The sequence below is a fragment of the Harpia harpyja genome, chromosome 8 (genome assembly GCF_026419915.1).
Source record: "Harpia harpyja isolate bHarHar1 chromosome 8, bHarHar1 primary haplotype, whole genome shotgun sequence".
In the NCBI taxonomy this organism is placed as follows: Eukaryota; Metazoa; Chordata; class Aves; order Accipitriformes; family Accipitridae; genus Harpia; species Harpia harpyja.
The window spans coordinates 19,733,552-19,757,857 of record NC_068947.1 but is presented as its reverse complement, the minus strand read 5'-3'; the positions used below and the strand labels follow the sequence as shown (position 1 = coordinate 19,757,857).

Sequence of the window (24,306 nt, the reverse complement as noted above, 5' to 3'; positions counted from 1 at the left end):
AAACTAGGGATGACACTCCTCACCCTCATGACCTTTACAAAACTAAACCTGTGTCTCCAAAGTGCTCGGGTAAGGTTAGGGAAACTTCTGAGAGGAAAATTAGTTTTGTCTTCAGGCAGGATGTGAGTGGCAAGCTGTAACTAAGGCTGTGGGAGAGGCCGAGCCAGGAGGTCAGAAGAAAACACTGAATAGCTCGTTCAGGCGCACACAGCGGGACAAGGCAGGCAGATGGGGCTGCCCCACAACTGCAGCCTCCCTGGTACGTCTTGCACAGGAAGGGTCGAATTATGGTCAGGAGGCTACCTTAGCTTCCCCCTTTCCTAATTTTTGAGCTCTTTTTAACCTTACTAATACTCTTTCAGCATTTTTTGTGGTTAATTCGTTTTATATAAAGCACTGCAGAAAAAGCAGGAACATGCTGCTTTTAATCCCTGACACACTTGGATAGCCTGGACAGTTACAAGAGACAGAAAACTTAAGTGCCATTAGCATTGGCCATTCAAGCAGAAAAGTGATTTATCTTTCCAAGCTTCTAAACATTAAAAAAAAAAAAAAAAAATAGAAACAGTATTTACTACAATTTGTAATGCTGTCCTTAACAGATAGCTATGAAGACTTTCACATATCAGTGGCCGCTTCCTGTGAGCTGTTCCTGAAGTGTATACACCACCTGTTCTGGTTTCCTTTGTCCATTGTAAAGAGACAAAGAAACCCCTCATTTTCAATGTTTACCTATAAGGAACTCTTTTACTGCTTTAGGAGTAGATCAGCAGGGCTATTATGTTCAAGATCTCAAAGTTTTTGTGTCGTGACCTGTTCCACAAATCCTTTTCTTATTAAAACCCTACTGCAGTCACCAAACAAGTAAAACATATGTACACCCTAAAAATGCACAGAAATACGCAAGTTCAGATTTATTTCTTCTTCTGGGCTTATTATACAAAAATAAGATGTTTTACATTTACATAAAGGTACATTCTGGCCATCACCAGAATGCTAATTTTGCTTGATCTCTTTGCTTCAAAGTTTCCATGCTTTCAGCTAGGATTTGGCTAAACCAACAGCTGAACCGATGTTTGGCTCAAGTGAGGAGGTGGAAGCCTCCAGAAACAGATCCGTAACTGCCTGAGGAAGTTTTCATGCTACTGGTGGGCGATCTCATTCAGGATTTCTCTGCCCACTCCCCACCTCTTCCTCCAGCTGATGATATTTTGTCCCCTGAAACACAAAGGCCACTTTAACAGTTTATACAGTCTTGCTCTGTGAAGAAAATACTTGGAAAGACACAGTTATAAACCATGAGACAATACAGCTGCTTAGAATTATAATAAAAAGATAAACTCATTATTGTTTGTACTAATGATCAGTAACCCAACTGATGCTTAACAGCCACTTTTTCCTCTATTACGGAAGCTGACCATAAAATTTGGGCCAACAGACTTCAGGTATAACAGAAAACCACTTCTATTCAATGAAGCATGTCAGGGCATGCTCTTAATTACATTGCTGCACAGAAGCGCATATAAGAATACACTTCAAAAATTGGGACCCTAGAAGCTTGCCACAATTAGCTCAGCCAAGAGGATGCAGAAACAGGAGAAAACTCTGACTGCCAGCACAACACAGAAGAGCTGCCAATGTGCAGCCAAGCACAGTTTTGGACTGGGCAGGGAGCACCTGCCAAGGCTTTGCTGCAGTGGAAAGAATCCAGTGTATTAGGACACCTCATTATCCCTGCAGCACCTGCAGTTTCACCAAAAAATGTGCCTAGCCTGTGCCGGCAGGGCTTTCTCATCCGCCCACCAGCGCTATACCAAAATACCACTAGTGGGCAGGAATATTGTCTGTGAGGGAGAAAAGAGAGATGAAATATTTCTCCCAATGAACGGTTATGCCTTTCATTGTGCCTAGTATTTCTCTACCTGTGGTCTCCTCACTAAGCCATTCAGATTGTCAGTATTTTTGGTGATCCTCTCCTTCTCGTCAGCTAGCACTGTCAGAAAAACAGTATTTCTCTACCTGTGGTCTCCTCACTAAGCCATTCAGATTGTCAGTATTTTTGGTGATCCTCTCCTTCTCGTCAGCTAGCACTGTCAGAAAAACTAGACATGATGTAGTTGTGTAGGCTGAAACTAAGTGCATTTTTTATTTTAGGAAAAGAATGTGGTGTGAGGCTTGTCTGCATCACTCGCATGGCTGAGTCGAGACTGAGGCAAGCTGGAGGGGGATAGCTAAACTAGCAGGGACAGGACAACTCCAAGATAATTATTTAATGTCATTCTGTTGATTAGGCACTGCATGGAAAAGCCAATGGAAAGCACTTCCAAAGTATCCGGAAGAGAAGCTTTGCCATTGCAATCAGAAATAGGTGCACTAGACAGTGAGCTGAGAGAAAAAAAAAAAAAAGAAAAAAAAAAAGAAAAAAAAAAAGGCACATACCATGTAGTAGAAGTAAACAGGCATTTTACATGCTTGTGTGAAAAAATCCCACAATCAAAATCACAGGTAAACTACCAGATGAACCAAAAGAACTGTCCATTACATATATCTCTATTTAAATGATTAATTCCAGGCATAACCTTGGTGTTTTCTTTGGTATAATTGGCTAGGCATGCGTATCAAAACTTGAGTATGTCTTTTCTTCTGATATCAACAAGTGGTTAACTTTACAAGCTGTTATGACAAGTTCATAAATATTTTCAAAGATGTTTTTGTTAAAACCAGAAACAGAAGCCAGCTTTTCACTACATAACCAAACAGTAAAATATACTTGTCATATAACCTAATCCACTTGTTTATTAACAAATGATTGCAAGTAATCATGTTTTGACTGACAGAGGCTACACACATAATGATATTCCAATACATCTGGATCCTTCAAACACTGTCTGAATATACTGCTTGGCAGCATACATTAACAGGATAATGAAACAGAGTCATATGTGAGTATGCAAGCAAGCACTTTACTTGCTTAATCAATGCCCTGGCAATTTCCCTTTACCACACCTCAGATTTTGTCTGCCATGTCCACATACTGATCCATGAACATCTGCATAATTTAGCTTCACCTCTCTCTCCAGGGCTACGGTGCACAATGAGCAGCTAGGCTGGGCTGTATTTCACCAACAGTAAATGAAACGTCATCTATTCAGGAAAGTATAGCCATACGTTTATCGAAGGTATTCAAAGAATCATGGCACTAGGACAAAGATGCCCGTTCTGCTGCCAGCCGGGAACACAGAGTGAATTACCTCATTTCACAGCTCACACTGTACAAACTCACCAGCTGCTTTTCCTCAGGCAAGAAGTGAAGAGAGGAGAGAAAACCAGAACTGCTTATTGCCCATACTGCCCCAGCACAGGCAGAAATCCCACCCTCCTGCTGCAGCTGGTGGCAGATCTCCCTCCAACGTTAACAGGGCCAGGTTTGCAGCCAGATATTTTTCAAGAACAGTTTCCATAAGACAAAGTGGAAATCATGGGCTTCTTGGCACAGCCTGATGAAACCCTGCAGCAGTGCCCCACAGCAAGCTTACTGTCACCATTTTGGAGTGCTCAGTCTTAAAAGCACCTGCTTTTGCATGCTGCAGGTGTGAGGATGCCAGCATGCACACCCAACACCATGGGAAGTGCTGCAGATCTTCACTCTTCCACCAGCACATCTCATTGCTCATCTTTGCCTGAGCACCCAAACACATTCATGGCTCTATGTTAAGCAGCACACTCCTCACTCAAATAGCATAATTTAACCCTTTAGTCCTTGTATTACTAACCCTCCTGCCTCAAATCCCAGATTTTTTTTTTTCCCCTTGAAGACAGCAGTCTGACACCATTATTCAAGAGACCTAAGTATCTTCTGCCTAGATTCCTATTTCTGTCGTTAAGTGGCTAACAGAGCTTCAAGCCATAGTAAGCGCACACTGGAAGATGTCATTTTCTGAAAGCAGGAAGATAAAAATAGAGATAGTTTTAAGGCAAATGCCTTCAGTGTGTTCAGAAAGGTAACTAAAATTTACTCAACAATTTTCTTTTCACAAGAAGTTTCCCCTCTTCAATGAACTGAAACTGTACAGTAATCCCCCGTGCCTCTAGAAGCATGCAATGAATACATCGGTAAATCAGATTTATTGCACAAGAACATTTTCTCAAAGCTTGCAGTTTCAAGAACATTGCCAAGCCCTGCACACAGGCACAAAATCGTATCTTAAAATTAAATAAAATCAGTAATACTCTTCTTCTTTGCGTTCAGTTAGAACATTTTTGGGGGGCATCTTTATGTGGTCACTACAAAGACACATGGCTGACTCAAATAAGGTGCTTTCATTTTGCCTTATTTAAATTACTGCTTTTATGCTTTAGTCACAGCCACTTAAGAAAATATGAAGCTGTGTAATGTAATAAATCTGATCGATATTACTAAAGTATACTGCTACAAATAGCTACAGTAACTACCATCATGCATGCGCCTTAAAGAGAAAAAACTCATGGAGCAGCCAAGTGCTGTAGCGATATGCTCTCTACACGTCCCAAAGCCTTGGCTGAAGACTGGGATGCAAATGGACCGTGAAGATGCTCTAGCCTGAACGCAGACACATTTCTGTCACTCGCTGTTTCTCACCTCTGTGGAAAACAAATGTCAAGACAGAAGAAACCATAAGCTGACTAAAGATACTGAAAGTGATTCTCACAGCAGACTCAACTCTGCAATCAGCTGCCCACTGCCAAACTTTCTTTTGGCATCTTAATTTTACCAGAGTCAATAAATTTCATGGTGGTCTACTTGCACTAACAGTACTGAGGAATAGGCACTGCCGATGCTTGACTGCTGAAATTGCCTGCTAGCAGCTACCACACCAAGAATAGCTGAGGCACATGCAGAGCTGACAGGCAAGATCCAACTTTTAAAAAATTTATCTTTTAACGCTGAAGAAGTATTACCAGGAGACAAAGAAAGAAGAAAAAAAAAAAAAAAAAAGCAGCTCTCGGGACTTCTTAACAAATAAGATTTAGGAAAAAGTACTCCGAGACAGACATCATACTGCTTATGGTGATAATTAATAAAACCAGTATCCTCATACTGAGCTGCTTGTGCAGGCTACAAGATTAGCTACCAAAATTAAAAAAAAAAAAAAAAACCCACCTCAACAAGGTATTGCATAAAATTATTAAAAAAGATAATCTGTCAAAGCCATGAGGAACTGACAGACCGAACTCAATCAACTCCCTGCCTCCAGTCTACATACAAAGCAGCAAGAGTATTCAAGGTATTTGACCACAACTTTTAGACTACAGAAAAATCAAAGTAATAAATTAAAAGGGTAGGTGTCCAACATGAAAAGTAAATGAACAGTCTTCGTTAAAAATGCCAAACGACACTTTTCTTTTTTTCCCTTCAAGAGTTCTGTTCTGCTCTTTTCAGAGGATCTGTTCATCTCACGACCAACTTCACCACTATGAAGGCAGCGAGCCAACAGGAGAGGACAACGTGAGCTGCTAGCAACAGATGAACATCCTGCTGCTGCGTACTAAGCAAGCCCAGCTTCCCATGATGGGTTGTACTCCCAGCCTCACATGTGGGAAAGTGACCCACTCCTCCAGCCTCCTCCTCTAATGCACTTTCACCACACGGAAGAAAGTCCAATTTTAACCTTACACAACAAGCAGAGAGCTGGTCGATAGAGGAAATGATAGATAATGGCCACGTTCACCATTTCTCCTCCAGTGGAAGTAATTGTGTGGCCACTCTTCCCTCGGTAAACTCTTGGGAACATCAGTATCTAAAGCTTTTGTTTCTATTAGTTTTATTCCAGCCAGGGTCAAAAGATGAATGGCAGGATAGAAGAATGACAAACACAAACACTGGCAGGCAACTGCATAAGCCTCAATTACAAGGAAATCAGACAAAAAATACCATATAGGAGAATTTTAAAATAGAAAACAGGAGCTAAGGGCAAAGCATTAAATGGGCGTGAGGTGCTTAAATGTCTTTTAAAATTTTTGTCTCCAGCAAGCAAAGCTTACCTTGCTACCTAAGATAGCAGACATTCAACTCTTGATAATTTTTCATTCAAAACTGCAACTTAGGAAAGATGCCTTAAAAGTCCAAGTCCAGTTCCTCACTCCTGCAGGGAACTGCATATAGTCCTGTTCATAAATCTATGAACTTCCTTCTAAATTACTAGACTTCTTATTCCTTTTACCAGAAGACTGTTGAAGCTCCTTACTCTTGCAGAAACTTCTTTATAATTTCCAGATTAAATTTATTCATGGCCAATTTATATTCATTTGCTCTTGTGATGACATTGTCTTTTATCTTAAATTAGGTTGTAAGTTCTTCAGGGCACTGACCAAATCTACATAAGTATAGAGAGTCCTGAGCATAATAGTTCCCTGATCATAATTCAGAGTTTTGCTTATGATGACAATACAATAAATAATAAAAATTACATTTTTATAGTTCCACTAGTCTGATCTTCTTCTGCCACATCTCTAATTAGTGCAAGTGCACTTGCATGGAATCTGATCAAATATATCATGATGAAGCTAGGCGAGACTGCAGTTCTGCCCCACCTCTAACAAGTTGCTTATCTGGCTGTGCAAGTATATCAACAGCTGGTATTTTCATCTTGACTATGGAAAACTAAAGAAAACACAGCAACAAGTGGGTAGAAGAGCACGTCCCTTTCAGCATTAAAACTTTTGGTGAAAGTGACCAACTCAACTCACCTAGAAGTCTGGAAAACACACAAAAAGTAGCAGGTTCCTTCCCGCAGTCAGGATTCATATTACTAGAGGCAGGTCCTTCCCCCCACCAAAAGTCTTGAATTTGGGTTCTCCTTGAACACTTTTGCTCAGAATAAACTAGACATTCTTACCTACAGTAGTATCAACAATGATATACTGCAGGTCTAGAAACACCTATTTCATATCCATAGAAACAAACATCAGATCTAGAAACTTTACAGTAAAATTTCCCTGATATTTCTTAGTACAGATCTTGCACACCTGTTTTTTGGCACCTTTGACCATAGTGGTACCATGCTTGTTAGTTACTCTGCAGTCCTATCTTTGTTAAGTTGGCACACTCACTGCCTGGGCATCAGACGGTGTGCTATGTGTTTTACCTATTCTACACAAATGAACAAAAATTCTACAAAGTTTGCATATTTTCTGGATTTCTTTCATTATTTATTTCATGGAATAACTAGCCTGAGTTGCTTTCCACACATTTTAGCTGCCCTGGCTTAGTAGAAAAGTGTAGTGGTTTAACCCCAGCCAGCAATTAAGTACCACACAGCCGCTTGCTCACTTTGCCCCCATCCAGTTGGACTGGGCAGAGAATCGGGGAAAAAAAAAAAAGTAAAACTCGTGGGTTGAAATAAGAACAGTTTAATAGGACAGAAAGGAAGAAAATAATAATGATAATAATAATAATGACAATAATAATGAAAGAACTGGAATATACAAAACAAGTGATGCACAATGCAATTGCTCACCACTTGCTGACCAATGCCCAGTTAGTTCCCGAGCAGCGATCTGCCACACACCTGGCCAACTCCTCCCAGTTTATATTCTGGGCGTGACATCACATGGTATGGAATATCCCTTTGGCCAGTCTGGGTCAGCTGCCCTGGCTGTGTCCTGTGCCAACTTCTTGTGCCCCTCCAGCCTTCTCGCTGGCTGGGCATGAGAAGCTGAAAAATCCTTGGCTTACTATAAACACTACTTAGCAACACCTGACAACATTGGTGTGTTATCAACATTATTCTCATACTGAACCCAAAACATAACACTATACCAGCTACTAGGAAGAAAATTAACTCTATCCCAGCTGAAACCAGGACAAAAAGCAAGTTCCAACTCTGAATTCCAGCATTTAAACATGAAACTAGGCAGCCAATTTATCACAATTCAAATGGCAGTGGTAAAGCAACATATTTAAATAGCTCATGGAATAATCTCAAGAAAATGTTATGCCTAGAATGTTAATGAAAACAACAAATTAATATGATTCTGTTTTCTGAACGCTGACAGAAGTAAAGGTTAACAAAATATGAAGGACTGAACCTCCCTTTTAAATTGGTGAATTGATTCAAAACACCAAGGACACAGGAGAGAATAGCAAGCAACTGCTACAAAAATAAAGCTGCAGAAAGAAACAACAGAATTTATATTCTAGCTTTTGCTTGCTTTCAATAAAAACAGATTCCCATTGTCTTTCACAATAAGAGACCAAGTACTACATATTAAAAAAAATAATGGGGGGGAAGTATTTATTTAAGGAAACGATGGATAGCTTATGAACAAAAAAACCTGTGAACTGTGTGAACACATGCATGTCTATATGGGAGGGAAAGAGGGGAGAGAACAGATAATGACAAGTAAGCAGAATCCTGGTTTGCAGTCACTCATGAAAATAGTATTGTGAAGAGCAACAGTATTTTCTGTCTAGTCAATGCAGTTCCAAAACATTGAACAACTGGACAAAACCCACCTCAGAAAATATGATAATACAGAGATGTAAAAGATATTTATGTAGATTCTCTATCTTTTTCATGAAGTGACTGAAAATCCAAAGAGCAGGGAAAAAAAAAGATTGAAACTCAGTCACTCACCCAAACACCTGTAGGGAACCACGATATGCGGGTGACCATTGCACTGCTTCCACCCCTTCTTGCACCAGTTCTGGATCGTAACTGGCTGGTTGGCTTCAACAACATTGGTGATTTGTAATTCAGGGTAGACCTAGTATTAAAAGTATAAAAAAGACAAATGTTATTGCAAGTATGCACTCTGGGTCATGCAATACTGTTACACGTGTTTGTAACATGGATATCACAATACAATATTCATTTGCCTATCTTCTCCCTTTTCTGCTGTGTAATGTATTTAGTTCATGGTATGAGTATGTACACTTACCTGGAAAGCTGTTGTTTGTTTATCAGTAAGAACATGTGGCTGCCAGCTCAGAATATGATGGTGGTAACAGCTGGCTGTCAAAATATAACTTGGTCAGTTATACTTGCTTAAGCTAAAGATCAGCTAAACAGGTTTCACAATGGACTCAGATACGCTCTCCCCGATGTCTAGGCTATTGGTCCCCTTGCAAAACTCCATATAGTGGGCCTAATCTCCATGCATCTAAAAAATTAATAGCATGCCTTTATGTTTATCTCAATCATTTTAACAAATACCATAATTCTTTCCCACTGCAGTCTGCATAGTATTACAGTCTGTTGAATCAGTTACTCATATTTAGGTTTACCGTCACCAATATAAACCTATTTCCAACTTTCCTACATTGCTGAGATCAAAATCCTACCTGCTCTTAATACTGCAATACACCTCTACACCCACAATCATGCAACTAGCAAACTGGATGACTGATTTATTGGCAAGCAACAACTTTGATCAAGTCACATATGTGGCTTTTTATCTCCCTCAGTCCCTTTATCCCGCTCCCCTTTTTTAATTTTGCTGTCAGTAATGGCTTATCTGGCCTCTTTTGCCAAGGACAGGTCTTAGCCACTGACCTTTTGTGCAGACCCACCTCCCAGTCACCTTCTACATGCACATTTCGATTCACTGGGAGCACATTGCCTTGCACTACACTGCGGTTCATGCTGTGAAAGGATTTCAGAGCATGCAAACCGCATTCCTTATGGATAAAACTTAACACGAAATTCGTGCTCCTGGAGCACACCCAACAGGTGGTTAGTCCATGCTACCAGCCTAGAGCTAACCAAAGCAAAGCCTGCAAAGCGCGCCCAGCGTGGATGCTCAGCCCCTGCTGCTTCACTTTGCACTCCCAACTGTCATTGCACCACAGTAGTTGCTAACGCAGGCTATTACTCTTCCTTTTGATTTTTCAAATCGGCAATCTATCAGCCCTAACATCAAACTCAGAAGATACTAGTTTTCCTTTGCCTTTCCTCAAGCAATCCTTACCAATTTCTGAATGTCAGATCTGAGGATTTAGGTGAACTAAAAACTACAGTCTACTCATACCTACCAGTGGAAAAGAAAAACAGAAACAGGATCAAGCCTGATGAAAAGTAATTGGAGACAGTCCAAAAACACCCTTCAGAAAAGGAACATAATCCCAACTAAAGAGAGCTGTTCAAGATTGGGTGAATTCTGGGAGTCCAAAACCAATGCTTCAAAAACCACCATAAGCACCTCGACAGCCCTGCTGCAAAGGAAAAGGATTCACCTCGATCACATATCTCACTCAAGCTCACAGCATCCCAGTGGGCCAGTGCCTCCTGGCATTCCCCTGACTGAAGGTTTAAAATGTAACTGTGGCAAAAGTGAAGCAAGCAGGCTATTTAATTGCAGCTCAAGTAGAAGTTTTGAACTTTGAAAGACGCTAATAAACAACAGTACAGGCTTTTCAGATTTGACATCAGTAGTCTTTGAATGAACATGGCCTGGTCTACAGGCATGGTAATAACAGAAAATAATCAAAGCATGATTGGAAATACTTGGGAAGAACTTCTTACTTCCATTAAGAGACAGGAAGGGGCTACTATAATTGTAAAATTGAACTATATTTACAGCTTAATGGACAAAACAAGGCCAGGTACAATAACAATGCCAAGGAAATGACCACAGAAAGAAACACTACTTGAACAATGCACTTTATGCTAAAGAGATTGAACATCACCCTGCCCTTCTATTACAAAACAGCATTTTAATCAGCTATCTTTTGCTTTAAGTAAGCACTTCACAGAAGCCATCCGATACATTTTTGCCAGCTTCGACAGCACCCTCAGCTCACTACAACAGATGGTTGAAGTGTGCACAGGGGCTTCAGATGCAACCTTCTATGTTAACCTAGCACACGTGGGCTTTCTTGAAGTGAACCCTGTCTCAACTGAAAACTTAGGAGTGAAAGTTTCCTGCACTCAGAAGATTGTAGCTTTACTTCGTTCTTTTTGTCAGCAGGTCACCAGGGCTGATGGTCATCGTCCACATTACAAATATACTGCCATTTTTACACTACTTGCAGAGAGCGGCTCCAGAGGAACTTGCTGCTCCCCCTGTTCCATCAGTGCTTCAAATACCGAACTCTAAACTGAAACAGCAAGGTTGCAGATTCAAGGAAAGCTCCCCTTTCCTCTTCAATCTCTTTATCTTTTCCCTCGGGTCCCCTCAGTTCCACCAAACAGGTCTGCACATGCTCATGCTCTTAACTCTTGTCACAGCACTGCCAAAATGGATTAGGATGTCACGGTGGCAGGGATATTTCACACCTCAACTGCTGTGTATATATGACACCACAAGGCACCACAGCTGCCTCAACAGCTAACAAGCAAGATGCAAGAGAAAGATTTGATTTTCCTTGGACGCTGCCTTTAGCATTGTCATGCTGCACTCTTCCAAGTTCATACATCCACAGACATCACATCTGAATAATTACAGCCCATGGTTACGTAATACTGGATGCCGTCACAAACCATGTGCTTGATCTATCACAGTGTCACTGACACGTTCTTATCGGGGATATTTTAACATTCCTCAGGGTTAAGTGTCACTTGTCACATACAGAGGAAGTAAATGTCTTAAATGAAGACAACTAAAAAAAATTTCACAATGGTTGGACTGGAATGTTAAAAAAGGAAACTAAGAAAAAAAACTCAAAGCAATTTATACATCCACAGGAACATGTACACAGCCTTAAAACGATAGAGAATAGGATTCTGATCTGTGAGAACAGAGACACACTTAGTTGCTTTCCTGACGTGAATTTCTAATGAGTAAGAGTGAACTATTACTGTAGAACCTTACTGAAACAATAAGGTTAGAGGGGAAAAAACTTAATATATTATTTTTATTTTTTATATTTCCCAAAACCACCATTTTAACTTCTGGTTAGTACAGTGGACCAAATTCTAAGTAGTTAACAGTATTTGTCAAAAGCACACAAGGATGAAGAAATACAAAGAAGCCTCTTCTTCTGTTTCTACATCAGTTACTAAACTCCTAATTTCCTTTGACAGCTCACACAAAGCTCTGTCCACCCTTCACAAGGGAAAACAGGCCTTGAATTTCATTACCAACAGGTTAATGCCAGCAACATGTATGCACTGAGGGAAGTTCCCCTCACCAGACTTACATAAGGTATTTGCTCTGAATTGAAGTGGGACCTACTTAGTGGCACAGAAAAATGAGCCTCGTATTTATTTATAGTGTCCCTAATGAGCACTGCTCATTCTAGAGAGTCAGAGCAAGTAGCTCGAGAAGGTTACAGGAGATCCAAACTTTCAACGTTATCATAACTTGCTGCAGAGTAATTCCTTTAATATATTTTAAAAGAAGTGGTGGAAGAAACAGAGGTCAATGTAACCTAAAAATTTTAACTGGCAATCAAAAATTACAGCTAGATCTTCATTAACATCTGTTTTCATTACTAAGTTTTCTTATATATCGACTTCAGAAACAGAAATCTAAAAAGCCTCTGCACTCAGGCTACTCAGAATTTAATGTAATCTTGTTTACATTCGTGCCTACCACTACCAAGTCTGATAACACATGGATTTAGGACTAAGATGTAAATGTGCTTAATAAAAGAAAGGGCATTTTGATCTGTCTGCATACAAAGGTGTTGATGATACAATGGTGACAGTGTTACAACAAACTAGTTGAGTGTGTGTTACATAACAGGAGATTGGGGATTATTTTGAAACAAATCTGGGAAAAACAAAGATAAAGCAGAGAAAAAACATTAAAGCAAAGAAGCGGACGGGCCACCACCACAGCCACCCCTCCCGCCTGTGGAAGGAAGATCAGCCAAGAGGCCTTTGGGCATGGCCGGCACAGGCGGGTGCATCCCCAGGCCTCTCACGCACAGGAAGCACCGGCCGCTCATGTGGGACAGGGAGACCATTTCAGGAAGGGCCGGCTGGGGCAGCGGATGACAGCCAACGGCCAACATGAGCTCCCCGCAGTACGCTGCGGGCAAGGAGGAGGCATGGCTCCTGGGTGCGTGGTGGAGGTGAGGCCCTTCCTGGGATACCAGGCCCAGCGGCAGGGGCAGTGGTTCAGGAGGACTTGGATGAACTGGAAGGGGTTCAAAGAAGAGTCAAAGAGCAATGGCGAGATCACGTATCCTGCGCAGAGGAAGCACTCAACTCCAGGAATAGTCTGTTTAGTAGGGCCAAGCCTGGCTGCAGTTTACAACCACTTTTAGAAATTTAAAATTTGTGAACATCTTAATTTATCACACAAATAGCTAAATGAGAGTGAGTTGCTGAGTGTTGAGACTGAACAAATGTGACCCCAAGGGTGCTTCTCCAATTAGCCTACCCACAACTAGAGGTTTCTCTGTTAAAATGGGAAATGCCTACCTAACAAGGATACTGCTACTCAGCCACCGCAATGGTACTTGGAAACATGTCCTGTGAATGATGTTAGCCATCTTTGATGATTGCCCTGATCCGTACAGAATCACAGACTGACTGAGGTTGGAAGGGACTTCTGGAGGTTGTCTGGCCCCACTCCCCTGCTCGAGCAGGGCCACCTAGAGCTGGCTGCCCAGGACTGTGTCCAGACAGCTTTTGAATATCTCAAGGATGGAGACTCCACAGCCTCTCCGGGTAACCTCTGCCAGCGCTCAAATACCAGCATAAAATGCAACTGAAATCTCTGAGAGATACTTTTTTTTTTTAAAATCAATCCCTGATATATGATTCTATAAATAGGTTTTTCCACCCAGTCGTACATGCTTAGCAGAAGCAAACAAACTCTGTACGTCTTGATGCAGTCTTGAAGTAATACTTGAGCATAATCATGTAAGACGTAGTCAGCTCTGATACTAAAAGACATTTGGATTCAAAAGCATAGTATTTCACCTCTTGATATTATTCATTATACCCCTAATCTTCTAGAGTAACTCTGACCATTCAGAATATTGCTTCTTTTATCATATTTTCAAACAAATTTTTGAAAGGTTTACAAGGTTAGCTGACGATTAGGAGGTTAGTGGAGCTATTTCAATTTACTTCTGCATTTTTTATTACACAATTAAAATAACAATAACAACAGAAATAAGTATATATAAATCTTGAAGTACTATCATAATGTATATGACTGGAATTACTGGTACAGATTTATTCTTACTTCTGCTTGAACTTAAGGATCTTTTCCTGTATATTTCAAAAGCAGAATCATCACAGGGAAGAGAACAAGATTCAGTTTCAGAGTAACAAGTGGTCTAAGTATGCTCCATCGATGGAAACCGTTAAATGGAACACACACATGCACACACTTGCATACACAGACATGTGCACGCGAAAAGAAACAGTGTCTTACACTAAAGAATGTAAAGCAAAATCAGGAATTGGTATCTGTCTTTGCCAACAATTTGGAACAGCAGAGAACATGGGCAAGAGGCAAAAAAAAATTGTTTAAAATTAAAGGTGCAAAATAAACATGTAATCAATTGCCATTTTTTATTTAAACACCTTTTCTCCAAAGTGCACCCCACATGAGTTTGAATTCTGACTGTTCCAAATCAGAGTTCTGTATTAGTTTAACTGCCACCAAACGCTGTATCAGTCTAAGAGGACACATTTTCTTTTTATCATTTCCTTCTATTCTTTTTCCGTAATCCTTCAGTTCTTTGCTGTACCAACTCATGACATCTTAGCTTAAATTAGATCACACATTTGGTTTCTAGATCTTCCTTTTACCGTAAGCTTCAGCACCTGGCACAGCAAGACTTTGAAGCCAGCTTGAATTCAAATGTAATGTTCAACTCTCTACTCTCACAACGATAAAAGGCTACTCAGTCGCTCCAAAAGCACACTTTCCAGTCCCTCTGCAATGTGCCACTGAAGAACTGGTGCTAATGCACCCCAGATCTGACAGGTATTTATGAGCTGGCATTCTGCTTGAAATCTGTCTCAGGCAGTCAGTGACAATATGTGACTTAAAAACTAAATGCAAGACTGACCACAGAAACACTAGAAAGGAATATTAATATAGATAAAAGAAACAAAGAAGAAATTCCTGCTGTAAACAGTCAGAACAAAAATTGGGGTGGTTTTAGCAGTTGCATCTTTAGCAACTTGAATCATTTCGATGCTTTGATGTACTTAAAGAAAGGGGAAGATAACTCAAACTAGGAAACAGTTTGATTACATCCAGACTCTCCCTGCCTGCTCTCCTCCCCCACCTTCCCCCAAAAAAGGAAAAAAACCAACCAAACAAGTTGGTCTGTGACAAGTTTCCTTCCAGCTGGACCATGCAACTTTGTACACTGAATATTCTATACTTACAAAATCGATGTTACTTTAACATTGAGAACTGTCCACAGAAATTATCAGACAATTTTCTTTTTAAAATTGTAAACAAAAATCACAGATGTGACCCAAGTAACTATTTACCTCTGTGCTTTAAATGGACAAAGAAAATTTTTTATCACTTCAGTGAAGCAGTCTGCAAACAGTTACTGCAACCACAAAAGAATGCACAGATTTAATAACCAGTGTTTAGGAAGACTGTGGTCTTAAAATTGCTTATGGAAAACATAAGCAAGCATGGTGTCCTTTGACAGCAAGCATATCTGAAGGATAGCTAAACAATGTTTCAACTATGAAAAAAGCCTTCAGTTCCAGATTAACAAATTATAGTTGGATCATAGAATCATAGAATCATTTTGGTTGGAAAAGACCTGCAAGATCATCGAGTCCAACCATTAACCATGCCCCCTAAAACATGCCCTGGAGTACCCTGTCCACTCGCTTTTTGAATACCTCCAGGGATGGTGACTCAACCACTTCCCTGGGCAGCCCATTCCAATGTTTGACAACCCTCTCAGTAAAAAATTTTTTCCTAATATCTAACCTAAATCTCCCTTGCCTCAACTTGAAGCCATTTCCTCTTGTCATATCTCCAGCCACCTGACAGAAGAGACCAACACCCACCTCACTACAACCCCCTTTCAGGTAGTTGTAGAGAGCGATAAAATGATTTCTATTCCTTTCTAGAGTATATCTTTCAATAAATAAATAAAATCCTTTTGAGGATTTTCCCAGAGGGCAGAAAGCAACCTACATGTTAAAACCACAGAAAAAAACCAAAAGATCAGATGCTTCCCAGTATTTTGCATAGATATGTTACTGAAGAGCCGTAACAAGCAGACACTGCACTCATTTTCAACCATTTGGCATGTCCACACAGAGGAAGTATACAATAATTATTTCTGTGTGTCTGTGCAGCGTCTCTGCAAGCTTTCTAATCTAGGACTTCGGAAGCAGCGATGCTGCAGAGCCCCTGCTGTCCCAGATCAACTGCAGCAGTAGTGGTATCTATCACATGAGCAGCAATGACACAAGCACAGCCAACCCTGAATGAAATGCTCTGTTCTCAGTCTTGCAGTCTGTATCTGGAAAATAGACAGCTATACGCAGATTCAAGTTATTATACATCTCATATCAAAATATTCTAGTTTATTACTGGTTTTTACAACTACTTTTCTATATTACTATAGAGGGTCTTGGTATACGGTAATTTTGAATCTTCATTGATTAGGATTTAAACTCAGAATTAGGACTTGAGAAGCAGGAATCACCATCCCTTGAACTCCGTTATTTACAAATAAGGAAAAATCAAACATTAAATTGCACACACTTAACACATACAACTATGGATGCTTATTACCTTTATGCTCCCGCTCACTTCAACCAGCTATCCTAATTTTTTGCCTGTTTCTTCAGCAACTGCTGGCCCAAGTTATGACTTTTAACCCTTGATTTCTGTGCACGTTCTCTAGCCTTGATCAGACCTGCAGGCTAAACAGGTGAAACAGCCCCCACTTATAACCATAAAGCACAGTAAACCTCTGGTACATCAGCTCTGCAGTCCTCTTGCACAAACACAGAGTTGTTAGAGGCATGGGCATAACCCCTGCACTGAATCACTACGCAAGGCAGAGAACAGAAGCCGTGCAAGCTTTAGAAAGATTTTAACACACCAACACAAAACCGTGCCACGTGTGGTCAAGTTGACTACTCCAGAGAGCCCCACAGGTCCAAAAATCTGCCAACAGCAGCTGTTGTGTTTCACAAGAGATGAACTGTGTGCTGCTCATGCTGGCAATTTCCCAACCACCACATCCTAGTCTCTTCCACTTTTCCTCTTGCGTGTTTACACGGAGTTGCCTAACACAGGCCTGAGGCTCTCCCTGTGGCAGCCCCCTGGCCAGGAACCATCACCTCTCCAGTCCAGCACACTCCCATGGTCAGCAGTAACACCTTTCCTTCTCTGCCACGTCTCTGCTGCTTCAGCTATACCATGTCATGTCCGACCAAGCTCAGCCACTCACCCCTGCCTTTCTCAACCACGCAGGCACTTCTACACACAAAAGCAAAGCTACAGGGCTAGTTGGCATCCCAACTTTTCCTGTCGTTCTCTGTAACCCAAGCAACTCCTTCACTTGCTCAAAGAGAATTACGAAAGGAGAGTCAAACCGAGCACCAGCTGCATTGGCGCAGTTTCCGAATTCACTCTCATGGGCCAACCTGAGAAAGAGCAAGGCAACCAAGAAGGAACAGCTCTGCCCCTGTACCACAAGTCCCACCGGTATCTGCTGCTGCAATTTAATGAGCATAACATCTTAAGTATTTGCACTAATTTCCAGCTGCCACTTGGGAAGAGAGAACCCTTTTAACCCCGCAGTTTAAAAGAACACAGAAATAATCAATTCTTAAAAGCAAAACCACACCCAATTACTTAGTGGAAATAAATAATCCCAGGCTGAGTGTCTTCCAAACTAGGCAGAGAATAATTTCTTTTAATGCAACCCTGAGTTTCCAAAGTTTCCAAAGACATAATACTTATCTTCAGCCACATCACCTAGCATCCATCCATAACATCCTTCAGTTTTTAATGGCTGCAGCCTCACTAGCTGAGTCAACCCTCAGCCTCATCTAGGAGTTTCACATATTGCTCTTAAAACTATTTCTTAGGGCCTACATGACAAATCCTCCTCCTCCCTTCCAACATCTCAGCTGCTTCACTATTACAAACAGAGCTGCTGTTCAGGAGTTTCCTGCCATGAAACTCACCTATTTCCACTCCTTTCACCCCAACTCTTGCTTCTCCAATTTACTCATCCTGGCATCCTGTTAGTTCCCATTTCCAATCTGTCTGCCCACGCTGCGACTCTTAAGTCCCATGCTAAGAGGCAAATGCTCTGTCCTCTTCTCCTAAGCGTCTTTTAAACCTCTTCATTTTTTCCTCCAGGCATGCAAAGCCAGCATACATTTCAACACTCAAACTAGTTTCCTTTGTTACTGATCCTTTCCTATGGAAAAGAAAAACCAACAAAAAACCAGGTTGGTGTGTGAGGAGATGATGAAACTTTATCCACAGATGGGAGGAGGAGATAGGGGCAGAGAGGGAGAAGAGATCAAGATGTTGCTGCGGTTACACTCCTGGCCATGAGAGCATGCACTCACTGCACTTCTCTGTGAGCAGGGTATATACAAAATCCTGGTATAGTATCCCAAGTGCTTTTGGTATTGACAGCGGTAGAAACATGAGCTGGTTTTAGCACAGCGGCCAGTTGTGTTGGTTTGCCCACACGAAGCTTCGTATGTACACGATCTCTTCTCTTAAAAATCCCTAACGTGCTTTTATCTGGAATTTCATGGTAGACTGCCACTTACCTTGCAATTAAAGCATTCAGAAAAATTGCTAGATGTGAGGTAGCCTGCTCAACCCTAATTCACACACAGGGCTCCATGCATTAACGCACACTTAATTGAACACTTGCACACTGGCTTTCTCTGAGTGCTTTCCTCTGCACATGAGAAAAGCAGAAGCCTGTGGAAGCAGAAATAACGCTGCATGGTCAACCACATTCTCCTCACTGCCTTTCAAGTCCTTGATTTTATAACACAAATAAATTTGCAGGCACTAAGAAAACCAAACCAAAAATCTTAGCCCTGCCAGGCAAATTTTGTTTACCACATCAGGTCTCTAAAGTCTCTCCTGTGTAATTATGGAGGATATCCAGCTGCTCATACTGTAAAACCTCAGAGTAAACAGGGTTGGACTTAAAGTCTCTTCTAAGCTGCTTCCCTGACCACCTTAAGCACTTACTGGTCTAAATGCAACAAGCACTTCTATTTCTCTGTAGGCAGAAATTTTTATTGACAGAGAGGCAGCAAAGTCCACCTTGCTATGCCACCATAAGCCCATTCATAGTTTTACTCTGCTCAAGTACAAACACAGAAGATCAGACTATATCCGCCTGTCACTCTACAGCATCACCAGAAGCAATTAACAGTTTTGGCTTTGGGGGGGTTGGGGGGGGGGGGTGTTTGCCTTTTTTGCGTGTTTGTGGGGGTTTTTTTAATTAAATTTCTGCAGGAATAAGGTTAAGTATTAGAGCAGGGAGACAGAATAATACCTAATCAAGTTAACAGGGTATTTTTGTCTCAAAGTAACATATAATGTACAAATGATAAGGACTGCTGTCCTCCCAAGAGGGGAAAAAACAGGCAGCCAGAAGTAGTTGGGGGGGGGGGGGGGGGGAAGGGGCGGTGCCGAATCTCCTCCTTTAGGCATGATACAAGATTTCATCCACCCCATTCCCTCTTTAAGGGTTGCCTGAAGCACTGTGTCACCATATGAAGGAAGGTGGGACACTGTAAGCAGCTAGAGAGCCTGAGTCTGGTTTTCTAGATTCTCCTGCAGGCTGCTATCCCTCTGACACCACACGTCAGTGGAAAGAAGGCAAGGCATAGCGCTCTCCTGGTAGTAGCCCCTTCCTTGATCACATCAATATACAAAATGTCAGTCATCTGTGTAAGGCAACTAATACACAAGGAGGGTGTTTAAACAAAACTGTGTTGGCTACAGTACCAGCATCCAAAGGACTGCAGTAAAGGCTCAGCTACCAGATGTGGATCTTCAGGAGCAGTCCTTAGTCAGACTACTCTTTTAAAAAAGCAAACATTAAAAGAAAAAAAAAACCCAAAACTAAAAACCAAAAACAAATAAACAACCCCCCCAAAACCACCAACCAAACAACAAAGTCTGACCTTTCTTTTTGTTGTTTTGTCATGATGGAGACAAAGCACTGTATTTCATCTCAAGCAAGAACCAGATCTTGCGCCAGCACTTTCTGCCCAAAGATGAGGTACTCTTCTGAAGGCATGAAATTAAGCAATTTGATAGCTTTGTGAAAATTGCTACATGTGGAAAGTTACCATTTCCTTTTCCTCAGGTTTTGAAAGAAATCATCAATATAAATGGACTATGATACATATTTTAAATCATCAAATTACCTACCTGAACTAGTTTCACAAGCTTCACCTAAAGAAACCTTCCACCCTTCTGTCAAATAGGAACATATGTGACTGTAACTGAGTCATTAGTTATTTTTGTTGAGTAGATCACAGTATAAAACATATCTAAGCAGTAGCATAAAATCTACAAAAATATACTCGAACAAATATAGTTGTTCTCTATTCAACTCTTTCCAAGTTCCACTGCTTATGAAATGACCTACTTTATGTCAAAGTTGTCCTCAGGGAGATGCAAGAACTGTCACAAAGTAACAGGCTTGGGAACTCATTTTTAATAATCTAATCAATTTATGCATTCTTGAGTTTACTGTGGAACTAGCCAAAGGGTAATTTATTAATCTAAGAGCCTAGATTCAGTTGTATGCAAGTCCCAAGAGACAAACATGGCTGTGATTTCCCTTTTCATGAAATCAACTTCAGGCTCTTAGTACCAAGAATGTGAAGAGGTAATATAAGGTCATATTCTAAACACTGATTGTACTCCATCATCCAGAATACAAGAAAACCATATATAGTTTAGTCTTGTAGTGAAAGGAATACAAAAGAAGTCTGGGAAATCTGCAGGTTAGAAACAGACTACCTGATGTTCTAAAATACAACTTGACCTTAAAAAAAAAAAAAAAAAATTAGAAGTTGAACATGAGGAACAAAGCTATAGAGAGCACTTCTGCAAAAAACATTCAGATCAGTAACATTTCTTGTTTGAGAATGGCACAGGAACGTGCATTCAGTGTTTGATATTTCCATGTCTTGGTGCTTTAAAACAGCACAGGAATGTGCATTCAGTGTTTTATATTTCCATGTTTTGGTCCTTTAAAAGAGGATACCTACAGCAATTACCTAAGTAGCTCTAAGATGACACTGCATTTTTTTTCTTTTAAATCAAGCAGCAATGTTTTTTAGTAATTTTTGTTCTTGTGCATGAGATATACATTACATAGACTATAGCTTTAAAATACAAACACAATATTTAGTGTCAGTATAAAAGAGGATAAAAGTTTCCTTCCTAAAGAAATCACATCTTTCTTCACAAATATTTACAGATTTGTGGTTTTCTCCAAGTTCTTTCTCACAACGTGTTGTCCAGAGTAACCAGAACTGCCTAACCACCGTCTCACACAGATACAGCTATCCTGCCTGCAAACTGCTCTCTTAGGACAGTAACCTCGAGAATACATGACTGAAGATAAATCAGGCGTTTCTTACTTCCATTACCAATATTAACTATATCTCAGATTAAATGAAGTTCATCGTCAAAGCTCATCTATAGAAACTGTCACTAAGCATTTTCTGAAGTCCTATCTACTCAAGGGGAACTGCAATTTGGAGCCACTACCAAGATAGAAGTTCATTTAGTCTTTCACGTTTCACATGTGTCTGTTTCAAATAAGGGACTCCATAAAATAACAGTGCTCCAAAACACAGACCATAAATTCCAGCACTCACTCTGAAAATTGAATAAGCTGAACAAATGTACTTTAGCCTGATTAGACCCACATGGACTTACTCAGGATTTCATTTTACTTGCATTATAATTTAATCTGAAATAATATTCAAATGCAGAAAACCCTTATGATACAAATGTTTGTACAAAGATATGCCTCCTGCACCCCTTAAAAAAATTCACTGAGAAACAAACTATTGGAAACGTTTCACAAATTTGAACACTACACTTCAGGAGATCAGAAAACTTCCACAAAACTTTCACTTCCTTCATGTATTCAGCTTTGAAGTAAGGATATTTTCAAAGAACCATTTTTTTCAGCTTTTTTTTTTTTCTTCTTCTTCTTTCCTCCTTCCCCCTCCTTCAATTACTGCTGTTTTTTGTGAACTCCCACATAACCAGCTTCTTTTGAGTCACGGAAAAAAGAAAAACAAAAAAAACCCCAATAAACCAAGGAAACGCTCAGTTTCTAAAACAAGAAAGTACATTAAAAAGTTGAATGCGTTTTCACAATTCTTTTACAAAGCAATGGAGAACTTTGTAAAAGAAGAATAAAATGATGCATTATAAACATTGTTGAGACTTCCACAGAAATTTGCTTCACATTTCCATGTTGGGAAAAGGGGCGGGGGGCAGTCAGTAAAGGGCAGTGAGTGTGCCAGGCAATGGAGGCCTCAGCAGGTCACACAAAGCTGCTGAGGAAGCAGCTCGTACCTACATGGAGCAAATTCTGCTTTATATGGAACAGGATCTACTGCTCATGTCTTTGATAACACTCACAAAGCATTACTGAAATCTAATGTCCAATAGGATATTAAGAAATAATCATTAATTATTGAAAGTATTATGGCTCCCCAGATGACTTAGAATTCACTTCTACTCATAAATTGCACTTACAGTTTCTCTAATTCTGCTTCATGACATTTCAAATCCCCAGGGCAGCGGCAGAAGAGAAGGGTATGGAGAGGTCTGTAACGACTGCCACCTGCAAATGTCTTTGCAACAGAGCTTGGAAATTTGTCCAAAAAAAGATGCAAAAATTCTGGCTTTTTTTAGAAAACTGGTTGGCACCTTCATTTCCAGTTGCTAAATTGGACTGAAAACTAAACTAATCCCAATTTTCTGCTAAATACTGTACCTGCTAAAGAAATAAGCCATCATCCCGAGCCCGTGAATGATGTCCATGTGGGTATTTAACAGGAGGACCTCCCAGCCACCTCCCCTTTTGAGAACAAGGGCTTTCAGCCAACAATCCTTCAGAGGAAGCTGTGCCCTGGAGACCATGGGTGACTGCCAGTTTGAAAGCAAAGCGAGAAATGAAGTGGGCATCATCATCTGTGCTTTACCATAAAGCAAAGCCCTGCTGTCCTTTTTCTACAACAGACTTCCAAGTCTGCCGGACTGCACACACATACATGGGCACAACGCCTATAGTGGCAGACTGAGTTAGCTCTGGTTCTGAAACAGAAGTACACGTGCAGTGTCTGAGGGCAATTCAGCTGCATAACACTCTGTTTGCACTCTTTTTTAGTAAAATCATAACATCTTATTACTGTTTTTTTTCAGAGTGAAACCCCACATAGCAGAAAATCCCCCTCTGTTGCTGCATTACTGCAGCCAACCCACCTGGCTTCATTTATTTTCCATCAGTGAGAACACATGAGGTTGAGCTCACAGCCCCTCAGACCCACACGCCACCACTGCACATTCGCAGCAAGCCCCACTAGTCACAGGCTCGAAGTTGTTGACACACCACAGGACAGGTTAGGGGCCAAAGCTTTTGAGTAATTTTTTCACTTACAGGTAATGAAAATTGCTACAGAGCTGGCTACTGAACCTTGTAGACATGAGGAGGAGAAAGGTTCTGACAGAAGCTGCTCATAAATAGGTATATAAGCACCAAATGTAGATGTGCATGAAGTTCCCAGTCATTGGGCTGTCTATAGGCATCTGTATGTTTAACAGAAGCAACTCAGAAGCATGCAAACCAAAGAACAAACTGTCTTAGTACTCCATCCCCCACCAAAAAGAAGCTAAACATTTTCTTGCCAGCCTTCTTCCTCCTGCAGTCTGTTCCCACACAGATGGCAAAATGTTTTTTGAGGCCTTGTACTGCATGCTCCACTGAAGTCAATGGGAACCCTGACACCGACTTCTCTAACAGAAAGATTGAATGCACCAACAAAAAGAAAGCCAGAAAAATGAAAAGCTTTTCTTTTTTTTCTTCTCCTACAAAAGAACAATCTCAAAAGGATTAGGATGGTTGCCAAATAGAGAAACCAGAGGCACTTCAAATTGCTCCCAATGACTCTACTGACCACAGTGACGTTAATCCCTAGAGAACAACACTGTTGTGGCATAACATTAAAGTCCAATCATATCCAACAAAAGTTCCACACCAATATATGTAAGACCTTATTCTCAAGCAGAAACGGGCTGTGCATTTCCAAGTGCTCAAAGGCATGCTGAGCAAAGGGAGCATTAGAATAAACTTTAAAAGTCCAAGTTGATTATGAATCTTCTGAGATGTGTCGATCCTGA

General features: G+C 40.7%; 1 protein-coding gene across 4 annotated transcripts in view; it reads right to left on the bottom strand.

Moving 5' to 3' along the window:
* Window positions 1–24,306, bottom strand: part of APP (amyloid beta precursor protein) — a 241,499-nt gene that overhangs the window by 157,686 nt on the left and 59,507 nt on the right. For all 4 annotated transcript variants that reach the window (XM_052793801.1, XM_052793803.1, XM_052793800.1 and 1 more), the window contains exon 3: window positions 8,616–8,745. In XM_052793801.1, the coding sequence (XP_052649761.1) occupies window positions 8,616–8,745 (130 nt within the window). The remainder of the gene's footprint in view (window positions 1–8,615; window positions 8,746–24,306) is intronic.